At 34.8% G+C, this 26,189-nt stretch overlaps 2 protein-coding genes and 1 non-coding gene across 3 annotated transcripts; 1 reads left to right on the top strand and 2 right to left on the bottom strand.

Moving 5' to 3' along the window:
- Positions 1 to 778: 778 nt before the first annotated feature.
- On the bottom strand, positions 779 to 3,219 carry pomp (proteasome maturation protein). Its single transcript, XM_030123445.1, has 6 exons — positions 3,160 to 3,219; positions 1,787 to 1,884; positions 1,573 to 1,633; positions 1,221 to 1,322; positions 1,047 to 1,140; positions 779 to 957 (listed from the first exon to the last, which is right to left on the bottom strand). The coding sequence occupies exons 1-6, from the start codon at positions 3,160 to 3,162 to the stop codon at positions 890 to 892; spliced, it is 426 nt and encodes a 141-aa protein (XP_029979305.1). The 5' UTR covers positions 3,163 to 3,219; the 3' UTR covers positions 779 to 889.
- A 217-nt stretch (positions 3,220 to 3,436) lies between these two features.
- trnac-gca (transfer RNA cysteine (anticodon GCA)) lies at positions 3,437 to 3,508 on the top strand. The gene has a single exon. It is a non-coding gene; the product is annotated as a tRNA-Cys (tRNA).
- A 3,387-nt stretch (positions 3,509 to 6,895) lies between these two features.
- On the bottom strand, positions 6,896 to 13,100 carry c20h11orf65 (chromosome 20 C11orf65 homolog). The gene is made up of 9 exons (XM_030123426.1): positions 13,064 to 13,100; positions 11,570 to 11,645; positions 10,729 to 10,821; positions 9,599 to 9,652; positions 9,351 to 9,521; positions 8,158 to 8,288; positions 7,938 to 8,084; positions 7,425 to 7,480; positions 6,896 to 7,294 (listed from the first exon to the last, which is right to left on the bottom strand). The coding sequence occupies exons 1-9, from the start codon at positions 13,066 to 13,068 to the stop codon at positions 7,257 to 7,259; spliced, it is 771 nt and encodes a 256-aa protein (XP_029979286.1). The 5' UTR covers positions 13,069 to 13,100; the 3' UTR covers positions 6,896 to 7,256.
- Positions 13,101 to 26,189: the final 13,089 nt, after the last annotated feature.

The raw sequence follows: 26,189 nt of genomic DNA, 5'->3' as shown, positions 1-26,189 counted from the left end.
TTAAATATATGGTAAACACCAACACAAACTGTGGCCATATTTTAACAAAAACTTTAATATCTACTTTTCATTCTGTAATCATTTCCACAGATTCGTCTGTTCATTTGCTTTCGTAATAAATTACAGGGTTCATACACATTTTTCAAGGTCTAATTCAAGCACTTTTAAGGGTAATCTAAAAATTTTTCCAGCCCAGCACCTTTTCGTTGGGGTAAAATACATACCTACAGGAATACATGTACTCTTTTTTTTTTTCAGTTTTTACCACAATGTACATTGTATTAGGCTATAAACATCTGAAATTATATTTCATGATAGCAAAAAGTTTAGAAATTACAGAACACAAAATTCTATCCAAAAAAAAAAAAAAAAAGGTAAGTCATTTAGTGTTCTTCAGGCACACATATATTAAGATAAAATGTGCCTGGAGTCAACCTGAGAACATCTGCGAATTTTATTTTTTGACATAAAGTTTTATTTTTTTCAATCTATCACCTCTGTAGGTAGCTTTGGCTTGAGTTAATATTTAAAATAAATAAATAAATCACAGTTATAATTACAAGTATTTTCAAGCACTTCAACTAAAATCTAAAGATTTTCCAGACCTTGAAAACACAACATGGAAATTCAAGCATTTTCAAGGATTTCAAGCACCGGTACCAACCTTGAAATTAGTTAAATTGTAAAGACACTTTATGGACACCCTGTTCTGTTCTTCAGTGTGAAAATGAGCTTAATAATCATTGAAAAAGTTGAAATAATTCGTCAGACAACCCCAGTATTGTTCTCAGTTTATTAGAAATACCACCACACCTCAAACCCCGTCCTTCCCAAAGACAACGACTAATTTCAGCCAATAAACAAACGAATGCAGACGCTCGGACCCGTTTCACAACAGCCCCAGTTTGTACTCCACCATCATGTGTGGCTCCCCCATCATTTCACTCTGCGCTGGATCTGTACAAACAGAGAACAAAGCCAGAGGTTAAACGTCACGTTAGCGTCTGCAGGCGGCGGTTTCGGGCGGAGACAGTGGGCGGAGTTACCATTGAGGATGTCCTCGAAGCCGATGGACTCGTCGCTGCCTCTCAGCGTGTCCAGAGCCAGGTTGGAGCTCTGTAGGAACGGCAGGCGCTGGATCTGGAAGGAGAGGGCGTGGCTTTACAGCGGTTCTACCGACAGGGGGAGGGGCATAAAACGGCAGCGTGTGTGTCATGTACCTGTCTGGCTGCTCTGTACTCCATCTGCAGTTTGAGCGGAGCGTGGAGACCCTGGATGTTTCGGAGTGTGGAGAAGTTCATCTTGTCCTTGTTGGGCTGATACTGCAGGAAAAAAAACCCAAAAAAAACAAAACAAAATGAAGAAACCAGGGTTTGACACATTTCTACGAACATAACAAAACTCTAATATGACGTCGATGATGTTTCAACTTTTAAGCAGGAAATTGGCGTGAAAAGAGCACTAACATGCATGCAGGACAGTGAATGCGACGCAGAACAAGGAGAATCTGAACAGGAGGAGCTGATACTGTGTGGACAGTGACGTGTGTCTGCGTTTATTTATTGTACTCACGTTCTTTTCTGACAGCTCCAGTGGGTGACTGGGAAGGAGCTCATTCTTTACGCTGGTGAAGCTGATGAGGATAAAAAAAAAATAATAATAACATGAGTTTAATAGTCATGATTTGGCTGATGATGGGATTATTATAAGTGGACATAGTCCAAACAGCTCTATTTTAGTATTAGACAGATTAAGTGACATTGGATTAAACAGAACTCTGACTCACCCGCTACGCATAGAATCTTGAAGTCCGTAAGATCCTGTTGGACATAAACCTGCCACAGGTATACTGTCTTTGAGCTGAGAACGGAGCCCGCGAGTGTCCTGCAAAATATGAAGAAATTTAATTTTATCTTGCATGTACAAACAAATTCAACATTTCTACACAGACAATACAAAACAGACGAGAAAAAAAAGTTGTAACTTGTTTTTCCAGTGTTCGGATACAAATGGGTACAAATGTTTAAGTTGGATGTTTATTTTAATATATTCATGGAAGACTTTTTCATTAAGAAAACTATATATTTTTGGGACTCCCCAAACTGAATGACCAATGACGGTAGTCGTTCTGGTGCAGTACGATAACCACTCCCTTTGATTTATACTTCTGTCATTCAGTTTACAAACGTTCAGCCAATTTGGTTCAAATTTCATTCCATTTAATTTATTAAGATCCCCATTAGCAACTGAATCATCAGTTGCTATTCTTCCTGGGGTCTCCTCTACATTACATTACAATTTAAGTTATTTACATTAATCTTACACCATTCACGCCCACACACATACAAATGGGACATATACAACAGCCCAGTGCAATAAAAATATATCAACAAACAAAGCATCTTTGTGAGCCAGGGGTGGGAGGGGGTTGGTGTGTGTTCTTCACCCAACTTCATAGTCATTCTGCTATATTTCAACGTAATTTCACCCCAAATGAGTGTCATTTGGTTTTAATGCTGTACACAAAATGTGTACATGTTTGTAAACTGAGCTGAAAAGCACCATTTGTTGAAGTGTAACATCGCCTAACTGTCATTATTAGACATGAGAAGTTTAGTTTAGTTAGTTTGGTCTATGGAGTGTCCAACATGGGTTTGGTTCTACATCTGAGCCAAATAACAGCTCATTAGACACATTTAATTGGAATTTTTGTCCAATCACCATTAACAGAAATCATATTCTTAGTCAAATCTAATTAGACAAAACTTAGGGAAAGCTGCCTTTCGCTTCCATTTCCTACCAAGGTACAACAGAAAAAGAAATGTTCGTCAACGTTAACTCTAACTGTCAGAACAACACGGAGAATTAAATACAGCAACTTTTACTAATCGTTAATATATTTACTTCATTACTAGGGGTTAACTTTTTAATGAAACGTCAGTTTCGTCTGTCATTTAGCCCTCTGATTCAAGCTAGCTAAACGCGTTAGCTTCAGTGACTAATCACATTCACTAGTTCAGTATTTCAGAACCGATCAGGACCAAAAACAGACACAGCGGAGGTGAGCTAAGTATATATATTTAACAACAGACCACTATGATGTGTGGTTTACTGGAGGAAAAACGCAAAAATACAGAAAATTAAAACATACAGCCTTACCATTCTGATTCTGCTTCTACTTTCTTTTCTGAATGATTGAATTTCCGGTTGCGTCGCGGCTTGATGACGTATATCCGGTAGATGCACAAGTAGCAATAATTCTTCACGAAAGAAGAGCGTTTAAAAGGAATAAACCAATGTATCATACGTGTAAATGTTGTAAATGGCTATATTATATATACAACAAAAAAAATTATCCACTGCTACAGAAAACTGCAAAAAAAAAAAAAAAAAAACTGGATTAAATACTTGTACATGCTATTACTGTTCATCAGATGGGGGTATAGCTCAGTGGTAGAGCATTTGACTGCAGATCAAGAGGTCCCCGGTTCAAATCCGGGTGCCCCCTCTTTTCCTTGCTTGTGTTTCCATTCCTTTGTACACTCATGGTCTATAATAAGATATGCCCTTATTAGTTTCACACGAGGAAATTCCAGATTCACGGCAGCAAAACGCAAAAGCACACAAGAGTGAAAGAAATTGCAAAAAAAAAAAAAAAAGACAAATCAAAACATCTTTATATCCTGTTTACAGCTGTGCACATGCTGATCATGCCACAGGTTGGATAGTCATATGGTTTATTGCAGTGTTTATTCAGTTTAACAGGGGTCTCTACGTTTTGTACATCATATTATCAGTATATGACATTAGGTGTAGGTCCAGTCTTTCATAGTGTGTTATGTTAATGCCAATGCAAAAATAATTACATTACTGTTAAAAAAATCTGTATTTTCTTAACTGAATAAATTATTCCTAAAGTATGAGAAACCCATCGTGATGTGTAATCCATCTTTACATCTTTTAGTGTATATATCTAACTTTTTTCTGTGCACAGAAGCTAATAAAACGCTGACTTGTTTTGCTTTCGTTTGTTTAGTATTTTATAGACCAGAAATACAGAATCTCCAGCACAGACTCCACCCTCCATACAAGCCTTTATTCGTCTGATTATTACTTCAATTACCTTTACTTTAGCTCAACTCAGATGAAAACTAGCCAGATAGAATCAGACCATTTCAATTCTTTCAATAAATGAATTTGAGTTCAGTGCAATTCATCTAATTGTTTAAAAAAACTGAACGAAATGAGGAATGAAAGAGTAGAGAAATTAAAATAAATCAAGGACAAAAGCACTTACCTGGAGATTCAGACAGTTTTTTGGAACCTTAGCTGACAAATGGCTGCTCTCTGTTCTCCATAATGCAAGACAATTAGGGCTGGGCAAGTTAACGCGTTATTACCGCATTAACGCATTCATTAAATAACGCCGACAATTTTTTTTTTTTTTGTCTCACGTTAATGCCGTTTTATTGTTGTTCTGCCTTTGAAGCAAGTCCTAATTCATTTATACATACGGACTCTTATTTTGAAACTCATGCTTTTATTTTGGCGCTCCACACGCACCAGGCGCCGGTGCTGTGTGCACGTGCGTGTGCGGCTGAGAGGAGAAAAGAGCGAACTTTACAATAATGCAGAATCAAACTTTGTTTACCTGCTGCAGAAGCACAGCCTGTATGAATCAATCATTCTGTTGTTTGCTAAATAATGTCACATGCAAACATGCTGTTAGCAACATATTTATGATGTTATTTTGGATGTGTTTATTACAATGTGTTATTAACATGTTGAAGCTAATTCGTTTATGCTAGCAGTCACAGATGAGTTGCTAATTCTTTATGCAGGCTCATGTTAAGTTCATGTAAATTCATTGCTTGTGTTTAGGTATAATATGCCAGCCTTTGAACTAACCTTTACTTATTTACAATGCGATTGTTGTATTTGCAGTCAATTTAAGTTTATAATAATTACATCTATGCATTCTATGTGAATATGCATATCATTAATAGACATAACTAATTGATTTATTTTGTCTTTATTTTATTAGTTAGTTCCTATTTATGTCCGAACTGACTACGGTAACACCGAAAGGACAAAACATACGTTAGTGCAACTTATTCCGACCACTAGAGGGCCCCCTTTGCTTTGAACAACTGAACATCACATATAATTGGGCGTATTAGTGTTAGTACTTATTAGTGGGCTTAAGACTCCTGTCAGTCACTCACAAGCGGAAATAAACTGGTGTGGACATAAACATGGAGAAAAGTACTGGTCTTTTCCATGAACATTTTCATTTTAAATGTCTTCAGATGGTGGGGGTGAGAAGGACACAGTTGTTTATAAGCACTGCAATGTGGAATTATTTTTTATCACTGGAGTACTTCAAGTCTGAAATATCACTGAAAGGAAATACACGCTGTTGATGCCGCCCCCTCCCCCCCCCCCCAAAAAAAAACTATGTGATTAATCGTGATTAATCGCAGAAATCCACACGATTAATTGCGATTAAAAATTTTAATCGCTGCCCAGCACTAATGACAACATTAGAATCTACTCATTAATGCACAGTTAAGACCCTTAACATAACTGTGTCAAACCTGTCCCCTAAATGTAGCCTAAATTTAATGGCTGTACCTAAAATGAAATGAAATGCATTTAAATATGTATTAAAATGTCATTTTATTCCAGTGTCTGATTCTGTCATCGGTGGCCGTGGCACAAACAGTGTCCTCAAAACTCAGATATTCAGCAAATAAATAACTAAAAGCAAAGAAACTCACAATAATAAAACACTTCAGGTGACGACTGCATTTTTTCAGTGAAAATCCTGTATTTTCCCATATTTCATTCACTGATCATGTAGATGTTCATAAAAGTTCAGGTTAAAGTTGAGGGTTATTATATCATTAACAGAAAAAACTGAAGAAAAAGTGACTTTTTCAGTCAAATCTCTCATTAACTGAACATAAACCCAGTGTGTCCATCCACTGTCATTGATCCAACTCCATGGGTTTTACTGGTGAATCAATGTTGTAGAAGATGACAGTGTTTCTACGGGAACTACGGAGCCTCTGAATGTCCAAAAACAACACGTGTGATGCTGTTGAAAAGCTGAAATCCTGCGTTTTTAAAAAAAAATTATTTACATGTATTGATAGGTTTAGCGGATCAACAGGTATTCAACATGTTAGATTAGTAGATGCTTTAGGTCGCTAGTGGCTGTTTGAATCTTTATGGGTTAAATACAGAGAAAAAAATCATTTGGGAACTGACACAAAAGTAGTACTGGGTCTTTATGGGTTAAAAACACACCCTCTCAGAATCTCAAAGAGGTTATTTATACAGTATATTCTGAATAAATACAGTCCAAATCTGGGTTAGATACTTGTTCTGGGGGGGGGGGGGGGGGGGCCTCTGGTGGCCCTGAAGGGCAAACCACAACAACAAATCACAAAACACACAAGATGAAGAAAAGCACACAAGAAAAAAAACACACACAAGAAAAAGATAAGCACAAAAGAAAAAAAAACACAAAGAAAAACAAAATCACGCACACGAGAAAAGGTCCTACTGGAAAAGGTAGGTACCTGCCGTGACCAGGATCTGGATGCTGATTGGACAGAAGTGCTGTCTGTCTTCTTCAGAAAGACAATCCAATCAGCCTCCAGATCCTGGTCACGGCAGGTACCTACCTTTTCCAGTAGGACCTTTTCCCGTGTGTGTTTTTGTTTTTCTTGTGTGCATGTTTTGCTTTTTCTTGCGTTTTTTTTTTTCTTGTTGGCGTGTTTTTCTTTTTCTCATGTGTTTTTCTTCTTCTCATGTGCGTGCTTTTCTTTCTCTTGTGTACTTTGTCATTTGTTGTTGTGGTTTGCCCTTCAGGGCCACCGTAGGGGATTCTTCTTCAAACTGAACCAAACCCTAGTGACAGAACAGTATGTAAAGGTTAATGTACATCACAGTCATAGTCAGAACATTGAAATCACAGCCCCGTCGTGTCGTTTCCACAGTGGCTCTGTAACTGAACCGTCTGCTAAGTGTCTAATTGCTCTGTTTTAATCTCCTCGGTTCACTAACACATTTGTTGTTCCTGGTCAATGAGGTTCATCTAATGACTCATAATCGCTCTAATGCCTCGTTCACCGCTGTAATAAAAACATCGTTACGGCTCCATCCTGGTGATGATGCTTCATATTAGAGTGTTTGATTGTGTTCTGCTCGTCAGAGGCCACGTGGATGATGCTGATGTGGAGACGGTGTTAGTGTTCAGCGGCCGAACCAGGAAAGACACGAGGATCTGACACATGGATACGAGACAGACGTGAAAATACAAGAATGTGGTCGACGGGGTGGACTCTGGGAGCTCCACAGTCCTGAGGCCAGCGATAATCAGACAGATTTATATGTAAAAAAACAGAGAAGTATACCTTTAGTCTGTTCAGACGTCAAACTACAGGCCATACGACCCCAATGGAGCAGGTACCTGAACAGAAAGATGAGTAGAAATAGAACAATTAGAAGAGAAGAGAAGTAAAGAGAATAGAAAACAATAGAATAGAATAGAACAGAATACAATAGAATAGAATAGAAAAGAATAGAACATAATAGAATAGAATAGAACAGAATTGAACAGAATAGAATAGAACAGAATAGAAAACACAACAGAATAGAAAATAATAGAATAGAACACAATAGAATAGAAAACAGAATAGTAAAGAATTGAATTGAATAGAAAAGAATAGAAAACAATAGAAGAGAATAAAATACAACAGAAGAGAATATAAAACAACTGAATATCTATCTATCTCTCTATCTCTCTATCTATCTATCTATCTATCTATCTATCTATCTATCTATCTATCTATCTATCTATCTATCTATCCATCCATCCATCCATCCATCCATCCATCCATCCATCCATCCATCCATGTGGATCTTACTCCTCAAAGTTCAGAGTGTTGGACCAGGTCAGCAGCTCCTCCAGCTCCTCCAGCTCCTCCTGCTCCTCCTGCTCCTCCTCCTGAACCTCCTCATTCTTCTCAGTGGCGTCCATCGCTAGTCGGCTCTGCAGACGACCCCGTCTGTACCTGCAGACGTCAGCTGGTGAAGGACCAGACACCCAGTAGGCTGAACTCCCTGAACCTGTAGGCGTTCACTCACATGTGTCTGAGCCACTCCAGCTTCCTCCTCTTCCTCCACCTGTCCACGTCCTGTCGTCGCTGCAGCTTCGAGTAGTGAAAGTCCAGTTTTTTGTCAGCGCCGATCACCGTGGACTCATCTTTAGGAAGCATCTATCAGAGTGAACAAAGAGTGCTTTGTGCTGTGTTTATGGGGTGTCAAACATGCAGCCTTTGGGCCAAAACCAGCCCAGTAAAGTAAAAATCATTTTAGTTCAGGTTTCACATACAGAACAATACGATCTAAAGTAAAACACTATCATAATAACCCATAAAAACGACAAATTGTTTTGAAAATATTTACAATAACAAACTATCCTTTTACAATAAAATGTGAATAACAAATATGAACAACCTGAAATGTCTAAAGAAAATGAAGTGCAATTTAAACAATATTCTGCCTGTTACTAAATGTTAACAATGCAACATTTATTCAATATTTATCAAAAATAAATACACTACTTTTATATAAACCTGGTTCATAGATACACATACTGTTTTACATAGATATACATAATGTCATTATAGGTAATATATACTGTTAATATTGTTTATAGATATAAATACTGACACATACTGTTAATACTGTAAATTGCATCTATTCATATTTTGTCCAGTTTTATTTTCTATTCTACTAAGCTCTATTCTTATGTTACTTTGTTAAATTGTATATTTTTACTATATCTTCTTACCTTTCTAGCTTTTGTAATTTTATATTCGCTCTATTCTTATTTCTGTTGCACTGGTGTTTGTTACCTTCGTGAAGGAGGTTATGTTTTCATTGGGGTTTGTCTGTTTGTCCGTTAGCAAGATAACTCAAAAAGTTATGGATGGATTGGGATGAAAATTTCAGAAAATTCTGATACTGGCACAAGGAACAACTGATTAAATTTTGGTGATGATTGGGGGGGGGCTGATCTGCCTTGGCGGAGGTCTGCGCCCTCCGAGTGCTTTTCTAGTTATTGATATTGTTGCACTGACTGGAGGAGCACAGTGACCATAAAGGCTGTTCTATTCTATTCTATTCTATTCTATTCTATTCTATTCTATTCTAGTGAAAATGTCACTTACTTTCTTCAGAAACGTGTCTTTTTTTCAGGTTATTCTTATTTTTTTCAGTTCTACTCGGTGAACATCAGTCAGAACTCATCGTCTTTGATACAGTGTGATGTTGACCTTGTTACTGAAGAGCCTCCAGCCGTTGTTCTCCATCCGTCGGTACCATCCGGTCTGGTCCTCCGGTTTCCTCCGGCCCGGTTTGGTGTAGTCCCGCGGGCTGCTGGCACACATGTCGGTGATGGGCCTGTAGGTGAAGACCTTGTAGTAGATGTTCGGGGGGAAGCTGATCTGAGGGTGAAATCAGGGTGTTAGCGCTGAGTCCAGGTCAGGCGGGGGTCAGGTCTGTTCTACCGGGTCAGTCTTACCCCTCCGAGTCGAAACCTGATGAACACACCTGCGGTGGCGTCCAGCAACTCAGCCTGACAAAGGAGAACAGAGGTTAACCGATCAGCAGGGTTGTACAGGAACGAAGAACAAACTGTACTCAAGGACGTTTTGGGAGGATTTGTACTTTTTCAGTGTTTTTTATTCTGTTTACTTTCACTTTTACTTCACTATTTTTCCTAACGCAGTTGCATACTTCTACTCAGATTAGGCCTGTAACGGTACACAAAATTTTCCGTTCGGTACGTTTTCGGTTTTGAAAGCCACCGTTCAGTTTTTTTTTTTTCCGTTTGGTACGGGAAGAAAGAAAACCCCTCAAAATGTCTTTAATGCATTTATGAATTTTTGAACATTTTTCCCCCAATTTTTGGAGACAATAGAATATAGAAAAATAGGAGTAATATGATTTTGCTGCAATAAATTAAATAGAAAATAAAATAAAATAATACTAGGTGTATTTTAAACATTAGTATTGCACTTTTCCCTGACAGGGAGTTTTGAACAAACAACAAAAATCAAATCACAGTTCTGTCAGTTCACATTCTGCAGAAAAATAACAACAAAAAAATTCCACATGAAGTGCAACAGTAACAAGAGAGCAAACTTGTATTCTTTTTTAACAAACTGAAGAGAAACATTGACAACAAAATTAACCAAAGTATTTATTTTAGGACAGAGAACAAACTGTTTAGACCACCTTGTGTATTTGTGTCTGTGTGTGCATGGTGTGATTTGTCAAAAACACAGAGGGGGGGGGGATTTTATGAACATCTACATGATCAGTGAATTAAATATAGGAAAGTACATGACTTTCACTGAAAAAAAAAAGCAAAATACAGAGTATAATATTACAATAAAAGGTGATAAATCACTTAAAAAAGGTTAGATAGATAGAGAGAAAAATTCATTTGGGAACTGACACAAAAGCAGCTCTGGGTCTTAATGACTTAATGTCAGAATAATCAGAAGATATGTGATATATGTGATATTCTTTGGATGTCGTTTTAGTCTCTTAACAAGGCTAGACAGACCCACATGAAATAGGAAGTCACCTCCTTGTTCTTTAACATCACTGAGATGCTGGGGTTGTTAGGACGGTGGGTTCTTTTACCTCTCGTGGGTTGACAGTTTTGAGGATCATCTGTGGATCTCCTTGGTTGCAGAGACGAATCAGCTCTTTGAAATACTTGAACACCTCTCTGTTCTACAATGTGGACAAAAAAAAAGACTCAGTGATGAACTCCACACTCCTGTTCTTCTGGTTTTGGTCTTTTCATTTTTTCTTCCTTATGGGGCTCTTTTCTATTTTCTGTTTTATATTTCACCAAAGACAAACCCTTCACCCCCTCCTCCCAGCACTAGTCCATCGTCTAACCCAGGGATGTCAAGTCATTTTAGTTCAGTTCCACATTCTTCCCAATATGATCTCAAGTGGGCTGGACCAGTAAAATAATAACAGTGAGAAAAGTAAAATTAATTTATTTACACTGTTTTCTTTCCATTAATCTTTTACTTAACTGAGTCTTTGTTTTCTCTTATATTTTTTTCTTGTTTTGTCTCTTGCATTGCTTTTTTTTCCAACTTCATTTAGTTTTACAAATTTTTCTTCTTGTGTCATATTTTACACTGTTTTTAAAAATCTTTTCATGTTTTATGTGTTTTTAGAGATTTAATCATCCACTTTCATTTTTTATACTGTTTTCTTCTGTTTTCTCAATGCCATTTTTTCCAGTTTTATCTTAAACCCCTTGAATTAAAGCTAAAAGTCTCTCACAATCACATCCAGATGATTTAATTTCTAATCTACTGTGATGATGAACAAAGGAAAAACTACATCATGTGTCATTATCCAAATACTTCTGAGCCTGAGTATGTATTGTACAACACATACATATAATTCAATAACATATAACACATGAAGGACGTATTGGGAACAGTATCCCATCACTAACCATATAACTCCTCCAGGTCTTCTGGATGATCTTGGCTGCTACCTGGTGCACCGTACGCTCTGGAGGATCCTCAGCACTGTCAAGAAAAACAAAAGTATGACTTTTAACTAAACGTGAAACAGCAAAGGAAGTAGTTTTAAGTGAGCGTTTCTTTTTTTTAACTGTTCCTTTATTGTTTTCTGGTCTGTTTATGCATTGAGTCTTGGGAATTTTCTGTGAGTTTTTTGTCCTTATGTATGTGTTCCTGAGTTTAAAGTATTCTAACTCTGAAGTGTCTTCTATATCCTGTGGTTTACAGGTAATTCACAAGCACTGAGAAGAGTTTATATCATGAGAAAAACACTGATCGGGGTTTGAGTTCAGTAGTCAGATGTGATTTCATGCTATCATCATTCATAAAGGTGGAATGTATCAGAAATACCGTATTTATATTTACCAAGCTAATAATCATGTACCTTATGTCTTCGTAAAGTTACACATAATCAATTATGAAAAGTATGAAGCGATGAAATACTGATAGCTCTATGTGCTACTGTTATATGGGATGTTTATGATGAACTTAGTAGAATTTCAGCAGTGTGTAGGTAAAAAAAAAAAAAATCAAATCCTTAAAAACAAAACATATTCATCTTTATGAGCATTAAACACTGTTGGCCATAAAGTTGAAAAAAATATTTTGGGACTCAGTATGTGATCATTGCACCTGGTCAAAGGTCATTACTGATGTATAGAAATAGGAATAAAATGAAGAATGTGTCTGAAAACACAATTATTCTAACTTTATTGACAACAGTGTTTGAGTTTTTTACACTTGTAAAAGACATGATGTACAAAACATGAAAAATATTGGTTATTTATAAAATGTTTGCAGAGTAGATGCATGATTGATATTATCTGAACTAACAAATTATGCCATTTTGAATAATATACACCAGAAAATAGCAATTATCGTTTTTTCTACTCTTTGATTAACTTTTAGCTTGTTTACTATAATGTGTTGGCTTGTTTATTGTGTTGGATTTTATGTAAGACTTTCCACAGGTTGTAAATGTAAGGGTTACAAACCCTGCTAAGGACAGGCCCTGAAAAATAAGTCATGTAAGCTGTAAATTCTTGGTCATTTCAGTTTTATTTACACATTAATGTCCCTTAAAGCTAATACTTAACTTAATATTCAGTTTAATATTAGTGTCAGAAAAACTTTAAGATTGCACTGCAGTTGGCTTTCTGTTAAAATCCTGATAAATGTCACAAAACGGGGAATAACATCAAAAGTTTATGACAGTATTTCTTATATAACAGTACTACGTTGCTAACATGTCTAAGCTAGCGCCAACTAGCGTCAATATTAGAGAAGTGAAACTGACTAAAGAAATCAAATGTCAAAAACAGAAAGAGAAAGATACAATTCATAGTTTCATAAAGAACTAAAAGCTTCTGTTTGTTAAAATATAACTCATATTCTTACTGATAAAACAGTTAAAGCTTCGTTACCTCATGGTGTTTGTTAAATCTCGTTGGGGCTAATGCTAACTACCTGTGGAGCTACCAAGGTGCGTTGCCAGGCAACAAGGCCATTTCCTTTCCTTGCACTTTGACAATAAAATCCAGGTATTGATCAAATACCTGAAACCGACCAGAATGTGTAGTTATTTATTAGTTTTCGGAAAAAATATTTTTATCCTTAAGTACGAAAATAAAAATTCATTAAATTTAGCTTCGGTTTTTCAGTAAAATTCACTCATTGGTGACAGTGCTTTTATTTTGAAATTTAGAAATCTAGCCATTTCAGGTAAAGACTGCATTTAGTCACTTTTTACTTTATTAAATTCCGTTTAAACAGGATAATTCCAACCATCACTAACAATATGTTTTCATGATTTGTTTTTGTCTATTTGGCTTCTACTTTACGATTTTTTTAAAATTGGTTTTATTTATTTATTTATTTATTTATTTATTTATTTATTTATTTATTGTTAAGTTGGCTGATTTTTTTTCTATAACTGATTATTCATTTTTGTTCATTTTGCTGATTAATTTGCTAATTTTATTCATCATTTGTTTATTTTGCTCATTATCTTGTTAATTTTATTTATCTAATTATTTCTGCTCATTTTCTTATATTTTTGTTGTTTGTTTGTTTGATAATTTGCTCATTTCATTTTCATATCATTTATTGTTTCATTGTGTACTAATGTTTGTGGGATACTGATCACTGTGTTCCTCTTTTTTTTTTTTTCTTTTTCATCTTATTATTATCATTATTATTATTATTATTATTATTATTATTATTATTAGTAGTAGTAGTAGTAGTAGTAGTAGTAGTAGTAGTAGTAAGAGTAATAGTAATAGTGGTATGCTCTTTTGTGTTTTTCCATTTTCTTTATTTAATTAATTATTTGCTCATTTTTGGTCATTTAATTTAATATTCTGTTCATTTTACTGACTACTATTATTTGGCCTATTTTTATTTATATTCACCACATCAAAACTTTTTTAGACAGTTCAGTCATTCTTGAGCTTGCCTATTCTTTTTATTTCGTATTTATTTAATTATTTTAATATGTTATTGTTTTCATCATCAGGTTGAAAAAAAAAATTACGTCACGTGAAGTCAGTCTGAGGAGATAAAATGTACTTGTGTCTTTTATCTTAGACATGTTTGCTATATATGTTAGCTGTTAAATATAAATGTATGTATATATTCCAGTTTTTATCTTCTGAACACCTTTGATGTTTGTGAATTCATTATATCACATTAAATTTTCTGTGTAATAAACTCAACCACCTTTCGACCACTAGATGGAGCTCTTTGCTCATGAATAATCTCATTGGGTTCAGGAAACACTTTTCACCAACTGACTGAAAACCTACTAATGTTCTGATGTGCCCTCAGTCTGTTTTCATTTCAATCTGTCTGGAGTTTCACTGAAAATACAGTAAATGAGACGTGTTAAATAGAAACATCATGTGTGTCTGGAGGGAAATGCTGATGGAGACGAGGAAATGAAAATCGCTGATGTTAAAATACGAGCATCAAGCATCAAGCATCACTTTGATATCTACATTTTCTGTCATGGTGGAAAATTTATGATGTTCTTTAAACTCTAACATATTCAATACGGGACATATTTAACCTCCTTGAACCCTACATCTGTTTTTTTCTGCACCTTATATTTCATTCTTTTCAACCCAAAAAGTCTAAAATAAGTTATATTCTACTTTCTTATCATGAAAATTGGATGATTTTTCCAAAACATCTTCAAAATGTGCTTCTTTAACAGCATAAACTGGATAAAATTAATGAAAAATGTGGTCATAGCATGTTTTAAAGCCAAAACAATTGTCCATGTACAGCTTTAATCAGAATTTTTAAAGCGATAAAATCATTAATAATGAAGTAAACCAATGTGTTATTCATTTCAAGTACAGAGAAGTCCACAAGGAAGAGAATGAACAAGAAAAAAAACATAAAATGAACAAAAATGAGGTGAAAGTGAGATTTATTGTAGGTTTTGTCAAAGGTTTTCCACAGTAATCCTGAAACATGAGGTTAAGCTCAAGATGAATGACGCATAAACATAAAAGTATAAAACAAGATGAAGGATGAAGCAAAAAATCATGAAAAACAAGACAAAATTGAAAAAAAAAAAACTGAGTTGAAATACAGGTTAAAAACAGCACCAAATGAAACCAAATCGAGGGATGAAAGACAAAATAAGATGAAAAAAAAGAAAATATATATAAACGATACAAAAATTTGACAGAAACAAGATGCAAAACACAAAAAATGACAACTAGGCAGAATGAAGAAAAAAATAAGACAAAATGAAATGAAAACTAGATAAAAGACGAAAAAAGGAGACAAATAAACAAACCAAAAAACAGCTAAACATAAAACAAAAAGGAAAAGAATAAGAGACAAAATGATGATTATGATGATGATGATGATGATGAAGATTTAGGTGACAATGACGAGGATGATGATGATGAAGATGATGGTGAAGATGATGATGATAATGATGAAGATGATGAAATGATCAAGATGATGAAGATGTTGAAGAGGATAGTGAAGATGATGAAGATGGTGATGATAATGATGAAGATGAAGGTGATGATGAAGATGATGAAGAAGATGAGGATGATAATTATAATGATAATGATGATGAAGATTAAGATGATGATAATGGTGAGGATGATGAAGATGACGATAATGATGAAAATGATAATGATGTTGGTGAGGATGACGAAGATGACGATGATAATTATGTTGAGGGGGATAATGAAGATGACGATGTGGATGATGAAGATGAGGAGTTGTGTCCTTCTCTAATAAATAAATCTACATGTTTATATGTTAAATAGATGAACCTGTGTTTCCTCCATCAGCCTCAGGTGGAATTGACTGTTACCTGGACTGACGATGATGATGATGATGACGATGATGATGATGATGACGATGATGATGACAAAGTTCTTCCTCAAATAGAGATGTTTTATTATTCCAAACATGGAGAAACATGAGGACAAAACAAAATCATCACGCGTTAATTTATTTCAGAGACACCACGACAGGTACATTAGCTTCAACAGAGTGAAAGCATTTATTTATTTATTTATTTATTTATTATGACAAGCCTCCAACAGTAGGGGGCAGTATAACATTAAAATACCTCAACGGTGGTGCATTCACATTATACACATTATTGTTATTATGATTAAATGTGACCTTATGTTCAATGCACTCGTTTCATTCAATCTCTTCATTTCATCAACATGTGCTGTGTGTTCAGAGGTGCATTATGGGAATTATTTCCATCCCGAAGAACAGGTATAAATACATATTTTCCACGCTGATGCGTTTCACTCACCGCTGCTGCTTTGTGGAAATGTTGTGGCTCATTTTGTAAAATGGTCTGTGTTTTTTTAATAGTTCAAGTGAAAGTTGAAAAGAAAAAGGGTGAAAAGAATTTATACAGTGATGAATATCTATAAAACCAGACACATGTTTTACTCCAGCTTTCATTTTGATATAATAACCTTTGAATTTAATTTAAGCATGAACAATAGTCACTAAGTTGAAACATACTCCGGAGTGACACCAAGTGGAAGGAAAATATCTGCCATCACCCAGTTCCGGTCATGTCTCTCTCAAAATGTGTCGAGAGGCGAAAGGTTGGCAACGAGCACAGGCAATTTCAGGAAAAGTAGAAGACGGGATATTTTTTTGTCGAGCACAGGGGCACCCCAACATGTCTCATAGGCACAGATAAAGTTGTGCTGTTTAAACAAATTATTAGGTGAGGAAATGTCAATTTTTTTGGGACACCCTGTATATTCTCTTCTTTCTTGAGTCTGTTTGCTCATAGTAAATATAATTAATATATATATAATAGTCTGACAGCACTAGAAAAAAAAAAAAAAAAAAAAAAAAATATATATATATATATATATATATATAACTATACTATATGCATATCAGTATATCAAATTAATCTACCTAGATTAAAAATGAATGATATTTAATCATGATTAATCAAAATTAATCCACAGCTACCCTGTGATTAATCTGATTAAATATTTTAATGGTTTGACAGCTCTAGTAAAAACTCATTGCCTGTTGAACTATCTGCTGTTACTGACCTTTACTTTGTCCTGGAGCGGCTACATCCACAAGCTGAAGTTGACACACAAATACGAGCAACGCAACGCAACTTTGAGGTTTTTTTAGTTTGAAGTTTCTTGTTTGTTTAGTTTTGAGTTTTTTTTTTAGTTTTAGTTGAACACAGACACCAGCACTGACCTCTGCTCCAGGAATCGAACCCGCGTCTTCCAGTTGAAAGCTGTCGTCCTCCGCCACTGGACCATCTTCAGCGCTGACAGAAACACAGACCAGAAACCAGTTCAACGTCCAGACTCAAACAACCGTCTCCTCATGGACTGTCTACACTCACACCGTTCAGAAAACAGTCCAGAAAGACTGAAGCGCAAAACAAAACTAAAAATACTGATGTCAAACAAAACTAAAATGACTAAAACTCTGCAGCTGTGAACTAACATTAAACAGTTTCATCTAAAAGACATCAGATAATTTGTACTTTTATACATGTGAAAATACAAGATGAAAATTACATAAAATAAGAATGAAACGAGAAGAGAATGGAGACAAAAGAAGAAAATGGAAAAATCGACATGAGACAAAACATATGAAAGATGAAAAAAGACAAAAATGAAGTAAAAGACAGAAGCAGACAAAATGCTATTAAAGTCAACAAAGAAAATGATGAAAAAAAAAAAAAAGTTCAACAAGAAAAGAAATATCTAAAAACTAAAAGAGTCCAAAAGGGTGAGCATGGTCCAGTGGTGAAAGATGTTACTTTTTTGGCCAAAAGATGATGGTTCGATTCCTGGGTGCAACTTCTTTTTTTTTTTTTTTGGTCTTGTTTTTTTTTCATCTTTAATGTTCATTTTTTCATGCATTGCTAAATATATTCTATTTCAGTTCTATGTTTAGTTTTTTTTGTTTTTTTTAAATTGTTTCACCTTCTACGTTGTTTTCACCTTGTATTCAGTCTTTTGTTTTTGTCTTTTACATAATTTTAATCTTGACGCACATATTAGTCTGTTGGGTTGTTAATTTTTTAACATTTAAATCATGTATTTTACATTTTTTATTATGTTTTATGTAATGTTATGTACTATTTTTTGTGCATTGCTTTGTTTGGGTTTTGTTACAGTTTTTTCATCTTGTTTGTTTCATCTTGTTGCATATTTTACATCTTTTTGTGTCTTTTATGTCACTTTAATCTTAATGTGTTCACCATTTTTTCATTGAGTTTGGTTTTTACACTGACTTTTACAGCATTTTTTTCTCTTTTTGTCTTTTACTTCATTTTGGGTTTTTTTCATCTTTTATGCAGTTATTTTCTTGCATTGTTTTGTTTTTTAATATATTTTTTGTCTTTTTTTTTTTTTTTTTTTTTAGCTCATTTTCATTTCCTTTTTTTAAAACCTTGTTTAATGTCACGTTAATTTTATTGAGTTTTTTTCCCCCACATTTAAATCATGTATTTTACATTTTTTTCATCATGTTTTGTGTAATGTTATGTAATATTTTTTGTGTATTGCTTTGTTTGGGTTTTGTTACTATTTTTTCCCCACATTTGTTTCATCTTGTTGCATATTTTACATCTTTTTGTGTCTTTTATGTCACTTTAATCGTAATGTGTGTTCACCATTTTTTCATTCACTGTTTTTTTTTACACTATTTTCTTTCTGTTGACTTTTACAGCGTCCTTTTTTTGTCTTTAGTTCATTTTTGTATTTTTTCATCTTTTATGCCATTTTTTTCTTGCATTGTTTTTGTTTTTTACATACACTTTTTGTGTGTTATAGTTTATCTCATTTTCATTTCCTTTTTTAAAAAATCTTGTTTAATGTCATGTCATGTTTGTCATGTTAATTTTATTGAGCTTTGTTTTTTTTTTAAGCATTTAAATCATGTATTTTACATTTTTTTCATCATGTCATATGTAATGTTATGTAATATTTTTTGTGCATTGCTTTGTTTGGGTTTTGTTACTGTTTTTTCACCTTGTTTGTTTCATCTTGTTGCATATTTTACATCTTTTTGTGTCTTTTATGTCACTTTAATCTTGATATGTTCATTATTTTTTCAGTGAGTTTGGTTTTTACACTGATTTTTGCAACATTTTTCTACTTTTGTCTCCATTTTTTTCTTGCATTGCTTTGGTTTCTCATACTTTTTGTGTTTTATTGTTCAGCTCATTTAAATTTATTTGACCTTGTTTAATGTCATGTTGTCATATTTGTCATGTTAATTTTATTGAGCTTTTTTTTTTTAACCTTTAATTCATGTATTTTACATTTTTTTCATCATGTCTTATGTAATGTTATGTAATATTTTTTGTGCATTGCTTTGTTTGCGTTTTGTTACTGTTTTTTCATCTTGTTTGTTTCATCTGGTTGCATATTTTACATCTTTTTGTGTCTTTTATGTCACTTTAATCTTGATATGTGTTCACCATTTTTTCATTGATTTTGGTTTTTACTGATTTTTGCAGCATTCTTCTATTTTTGTCTCCATTTTTTTCCTTGCATTGTTTTGGTTTTTTATATACTTTGTGTGTCTTATTGTTTATCTCATTTTCATTTTTTTGACCTTGTTTAATGTCATGTTGTCATATTTGTCATGTTAATTTTATTGAGCTTTGTTTTGTTTTTAACCTTTAATTCATGTATTTTACATTTTTTTTCATCATGTCTTATGTAATGTTGTGCAATATTTTTTGTGCATGACTTTGGGTCTTCTTGCTGTTTTTTCACCTAGTTTTTTTTTTTTTATCTTGTTGCATATTTTACATCTTTTCTGCCTTTACGTCACTTTAAATTTGATGTGTTGTCTTTTCCATCCTTTTTAGTCTTAGTCAGTTTTCATCCTCCAGAGAAGAGTCCAATCTGAGACGTCAAAACAGATTCCGTAAATGTGACAGATAAATGGATGAAACATTAAGCTTTCACTTCTCCACGGTTTCAGAAAACGTCGATAATTGCTGCTGGTAAATGAACGCGTTTGAAAACATGACAAGCGACGCTGACAAGGAACGAGCTCGTCTGAATGAAGGAGGGATAAAGAGGCCGGACAGCGATGGAGTGGACGATCAGAGCCGATCAATAAAGCCTCTGAAACCTTATCTGTTATCAAAACAAACCCAGTGTGACAGAAGAAAACAGGACAAACAGAACACTAACGTCCACATCTGCTGCTTTAACACCTCTTTATGCAGAGAGTAAATGGATAAAAAATATGCAAACGAGGCCTCGGGGTCAAAACGACCGCCTCAGGTTCTGCCAGTGCAGTGAAAATCTAAATACTGACAGGTTTTACTGGTGCATTCGCTGCATTTCACTGCAGATAAATCCACTGTGATGGAGGTTTCTGTGATTCCTGATGAGAGGAACGTAAGTCATGGTCAGTTCATTCATCAAGGACGTTTTCAGCTCCAAGGTTAAAAATGGAAAATCACAGTCGACACGTTCACGCTTCATCGTTCTAACACTTTATCCTGCAAACACACATCCTGATGGTCACATGTGCAGTTTAGTTTAAGGGATTATAATGTTATCTGAGCTGCAAGGAAGGATTACTGCCACTGATTAATTAATTAAAGATGTTGTAAATGAATCTATTAGTTGCTTGATTCATTGGCAGCACAAGAATTGAATATAATGCAACCTGATCTGAATCTGTAACCGAAAAATATTCAATTACTGTCACAGAGGACGGAAGAAAACAACAAAATAATCAATATAATCAAAAGAGAAACGAACAAAGTGAGCACAATGAGTTAAGAAATGAAACAATTATGAGTAAAACATGACTAAATAATGAACAAAATGAGGGAAAAAAAATAAACAAATGCTATTAAATCCTGGACTAAAATGTAAATTTAAATAACAAAACGACGAATGTAAAAGAAAGAAAGAAAGAAAGAAAGAAAGAAAGAAAGAAAGAAATTATCGCCAAAATAGTCAACCAACTAAATTTAAAAAATGACTAAATAATCAACAAAATGAGGGAAAAATAAACAAACACTATAAAATCCTGGATGAAAATGTAAATTTAAATAACAAAGCAACAAATGTAAAGAAAGAAAGAAATTATCTCCAAAATAGTCAACCAACTAATACAAAAATGACTAAATAATCAACAAAATAAGGTAAAAATAAACAAAAGCTAAAAAAAATTGACTAAACAAAAATTAAACAAAAAAAATCAACCAATGTAACAAAAATGAGTAAAAATATGACAATTATCATAGAAATAATCAACAAAATGAACAAGAATGACTAATAATCAACAAAATGAAGAAAAATAAACCAAAACGGACAAAACTGTGACAATGTAAAAATACTGACAAAAAAACAAAAACACCGCAAACAAATACTGACAAACAAAAATGTATGAGCATGTAATCTTGTAATGTTCTGTTCAGTACATTTACAGTTGTTTTTCAAAATGAATATAAACTCGTGAACTCGTATTAGATCGATGTACTCCCTGTTCCGAGCTCTGACGACACGTAGCCTGTGAAACAACGATGGCGGCCCCCATGGATGAGGTGTTTATGCAAATTGTTTATTAAAATAAGGTATTGTTACCTCCGCCAAGGAGGTTATGTCTTTGCCAGGGTTTGTTTGTTTGTTTGTTTGTTTGTCTGTCTGTCCGTTAGTGTGCAACATAGCTCAAAAAGTTATGGACAGATTTGGATGAAATTTTCAGGGTTTGTTGGAAATGGGATAAGGAAGAAATTATTAAATTTTGGTGGTGATCGGGTGTGGGGGGGCCCACGGGGGGGGGGGGCACTGATCAGCCTTGGTGGAGGTCTGCGCTCTCCGAGTGCTTCTAGTTCTAACATTATTTATCCACAAATGTTACGTATAAGCAGCAGCTACTCTAGCATTGGCTTGTTTTCAGTCCATTGAGTACAAGAATAAATTAATACCAAATATGAATCCAAATATACAAATAATATAAAAGGTAGAGCAGCTTCTCTTGCCTTATGCCTTATTTTTCCTTCTGTTTCCCTCAAATAAGCAAAGAGCAAACACCTCTGAAATAGAAATGACTGTAAATGAGCCTGTAAATAAAGTTCATACTTCATACTTGACAACCATTGAGAACGAATGCCGCCAGAAGCTGTTATGAGACTATCTATGGTAGCCCATAAGAGATAAACATAAATAAAATAAAAGCGTGACAAGACTCAGCAAAAAGGTGTGTTTGAGAACTATTTGAGGGCTGCACTAACCTAAACTTTGATGTCAAGTAGGGGGCCACAAAATATCATCCCACGGGCTGCAATTGAGACCTTTGTCTTAAAGGGTTAATCCAGTGGTCCTTTTTTGACTCCTGACCCCATTCTAACATCATGAATTTCTGCTGACCCCAGACATTCAAAACTGAGACATTTTTTTTGCTCAAATTAATTTGTTTTTGATCATGTAATAGTTTGCTATACTATGTTGTAAATAAAGGTTAATTTTAGATGACATTTAGTCTATATAATGTATATTATTATGGACGGAGGCAGTAAATCCAGGTGTAGATTACTGCACAAAGGGAGACTTTGATTTTCCTTGGTCAGGATATGTACAGTCAGTCCAGCTTGGATTCACAAGGCTGACAATTAATACTGAACAAACAAGAACTCAAACTATGAATTATGAAAGAGCTGCAGCATCTGAAACTGACCACAATGAACATTTGACAGATAAACAGAACCACAGTGCTGCAGTTTCACACTCACAGTTTGTCTTTTATGGATTGTCTCTGTCAACTCACCATATATTTTTATTAGTAAGTTGGTTTTTTTTTGTTGTTTTTTTTAATCAATTACTAGAAATTTCGGGCGACCCCATAGGAATTTCAAGCGACCCCACGTGGGGTCCTGACCCCAAGGCTGAAAAACACTGGGTTAAACTCTCCTCCACTATCAGCCCCTTTTTTTCTTCATTTCCTGTTGTTTTTGCCTCCCGCTGGTACATGAACTTCAGCTCTTCCTCACGTTTCTTCATCTCCTCGTAGGCGTTTGGTTTGATCCATTAATGAAAGCCTGGTCGGTGTATTTGGACCTGTCTGCGTCTGTCCAACAGGACGCTGTGGGTCTTTACGTCCTATCTGCAGTCGCTCCCTCCCTCCCTCCGTCTGTTTGCTTTCCTATCTGCCTCTTATCCAGCTCCACCTGGAACCCCTGTCACCCTGCATTTCATCCCAGCTCTGTCTCCATTTGTTGAAAAGAACAACAGTCAGATTACTTCTGTCCAATACCTGCAGCCGCAAAACCTTTAAAAACACTATTTGTGTGACACTACCACAACAAACCGCTGTGAAACGACCAGGTTCAGACTTAAATGCAGCTCAAATCAAATTAAGGCTTTAGCCTTTAGAAGGTTTTCAACGTCAAATAAAACACAAAACAGTTCAACTTTTTGTGTTTTACTTAATTACCTCCGCCAAGGAGGTTCTGTTTTTGCCAGCGTTGGTTTGTCTGTCTGTCTGTCTGTCTCCAGTTTTATTGTTGTAAATGTTCAACATCTAGGTAACAAATGACCATTTCTTATTTTATTGCTGTTTTTCTTCTTTACTGTTCTTGTGTCTTTTACAGCATGTGTTTTTTTGTCATTTTCATCTCGTTGCGTCTTTTTCATTTTCTTCATGTTGCATCTTTTATGTCATTTTCCTTTTGTTTGTGTGGTTTTCTTTGTGTGTCTTTTACCTCATTTACGTTTTTACCTCATTACGTTACATTTTTATGTCATTTTATATCATTTTGCCTTTTCATTTTGTTGTTTTTTCCTTTTTTTTTTTTTTTTTTTTTTTTTTTTACATCATTTTCATTTGGTCACGTTATATATTTTTTGTCATGTACTTTTTTTTGTCGTGTTTGTACAGCGTTAAATCATATTCATTCTTCTTTCATTCTGCTCCTTTTATGTTCTTTTCTTCTTGTGTCTTTTATCTCATTTATGTCATTTTTATGTCGTTTTGCAAAATTTTTCCTTGTGTCTTTTATATCGTTTTCATTGGGTTGTGTTGTTTTCTTCTTCTCTACATTGACAGAACTTCAGAACACTTTATTCTAAACAATGTCATGATAATTTTCCTTTTGTTTTTTTTAATAACTAAGGTGGAAATAGAAACATATGAGTTGTTCAAAACTCATAGAATCTCATGGGAACATTACTATTAATCAACTGCTACAGTTTTCCAGTTCAGCATAATATAGGTTGAGAGTTAAATCCGAATACCTCAGCTTTTCAGATGAACTGGTGCCAGAAATCCTCCATGAAAAGCTAACATTCAAGCAAACCATTCAGAAGACCGTCGACACGTGCTATAAATATCTATAAAACATATTCATCACAGCCTGCAGTGCTTGTAATCACACTGAAAAGTGGTGTGTTGTTTCCACGTTCCCATCAGACGGAGCTGGATGCAATCACAGCTGAAGTCCTGAACACACTGATACAGATTATAATTGTCAAAGACGTCACAAAGCTCAAGTGGCGGTCTCAAACGGCGTCCTCTCTGTCTCGTTATTCTAATTTGTTTAAGCGTGAATGAGGCCCGACAGAATTGGAGGATTCATTAGACAAAGTTTTCCTGTTTTCCACCTCAGTGTAATTGAATACTGACAAATATCTGGAGGCAGACGATGTACCGGGGGTCTTCATTACCACCTCCGTTAATTGGTTAACAGCGGCAGCCTTTGGTAATGAGGGATAACATCTCAAATATTAATGATCGTTCAGCTTTTTGCCTACATTTGTAGCACTAGTCCAGATGTAAACAGCGTTTTAGTCACTGGAAGACAGGGATGGCAATTAAGCGATTCTGATTCCATCATCGATTTTGCTTATCGATTAATTATCGATTCTCATTGGGTGAGGGAATAAAAGAGTACAAACAGGTTTGTTTGCATTAACTGTCTTTGATATTTCCATCTCTGCACAGAAAATACAACATATAGGCCTACACTATACACAAATAATAACAGATGACACCAGGCCCAGATCGGGGGGGGGGGGGTTGCACTAGTTGACACCAATGCCTGACTAGAAAACTAGTTAATGCAGCAGATGTCATACATGTTAACTAGTAAAAATTGTTAAAACCTCACTAGTTTACTAGTTGTGCAAAAATCTTTACTAGTGCAACAAATTTCCATTTACTAGTTATCTAGTGTGGTCTAACACACCCCAGCAAGTTTTCTAGTGTGAATTTTACCTCTTACTAGTTATCTAGTAAGAATTTTTGTCCTTACTAGTTTACTAGTAAAACTAAAAATAGCCTCTCTAGTTATCTAGTGTATGTTTTTGGCTCTTACTAGTGAACTAGTGGGTATTTTTCCACCTTACTAGTTAACCAGTGGACAGTTGCACTCTCACTATTTCACTAGTGTTGAGTTTTTGGCAGCAATAGTAAACTAGAAGGTCTAAATGCTCTCACTAGTTTACTAGTAGACAGATTCAGCCTCACTAGTAAACTAGTGACACACATGCATGCAAATGAACAGGCGGGACAAAGTCTCTGATTGGTCCAGGGTTTATGTAGGCGGTACTTCTGCATTTAATATGCGATTAGACAAAGGCATATATTTTGAACATATTTATTTACACATTGCTATTAACGTTCAGAATTTATGCTTTATGCTTTACAACCTTAACTGTTCTTAATTCACACTGTAAATTAAAAATTAGTTTTTTCTCATATATGTTCTTATATATCCAGTTGTAAGTCAGGTACAAATTAAACAGTTTTAGAAACTTAGAGGTCTATGTCTTTCGTACTGAGTAATCAGAAATATGGTTTTGGAGAAAAAAGAAATTGGCCCTGATGTTCACTTTCGCTTGGCCAGGCCCAGTAGCTCTGCACTCTACGGTCGGCGGAAGTAATTTAACGTCCTGAGATTACAAATACTGTTTCAGCATAAGGTTGATATTGATGCTCAGTCTGGAAAAAAACAAAACAAATTTCTGTAATTCTTCAGAAGTATGTCCAGATTTTGTTTAATAAAGTTGATGGATTAAAAAAAAA

Source organism: Sphaeramia orbicularis, chromosome 20, assembly GCF_902148855.1.
Source record: "Sphaeramia orbicularis chromosome 20, fSphaOr1.1, whole genome shotgun sequence".
Taxonomy (NCBI): Eukaryota; Metazoa; Chordata; class Actinopteri; order Kurtiformes; family Apogonidae; genus Sphaeramia; species Sphaeramia orbicularis.
This window is presented reverse-complemented; position numbering and strand designations above follow the sequence as displayed.

Coding starts and splice junctions, on each gene's coding strand:
- pomp (XM_030123445.1), bottom strand. Junction 1,634..1,786: donor CAAGATTCTATGCGTAGCGG/GTGAGTCAGAGT, acceptor TATCCTCATCAG/CTTCACCAGCGTAAAGAATG. Junction 1,323..1,572: donor TGGAGCTGTCAGAAAAGAAC/GTGAGTACAATA, acceptor TTTTTCCTGCAG/TATCAGCCCAACAAGGACAA.
- c20h11orf65 (XM_030123426.1), bottom strand. Junction 9,653..10,728: donor AAACTGTCAACCCACGAGAG/GTAAAAGAACCC, acceptor CTCCTTTGTCAG/GCTGAGTTGCTGGACGCCAC. Junction 7,481..7,937: donor AACACTCTGAACTTTGAGGA/GTAAGATCCACA, acceptor CTTTCTGTTCAG/GTACCTGCTCCATTGGGGTC.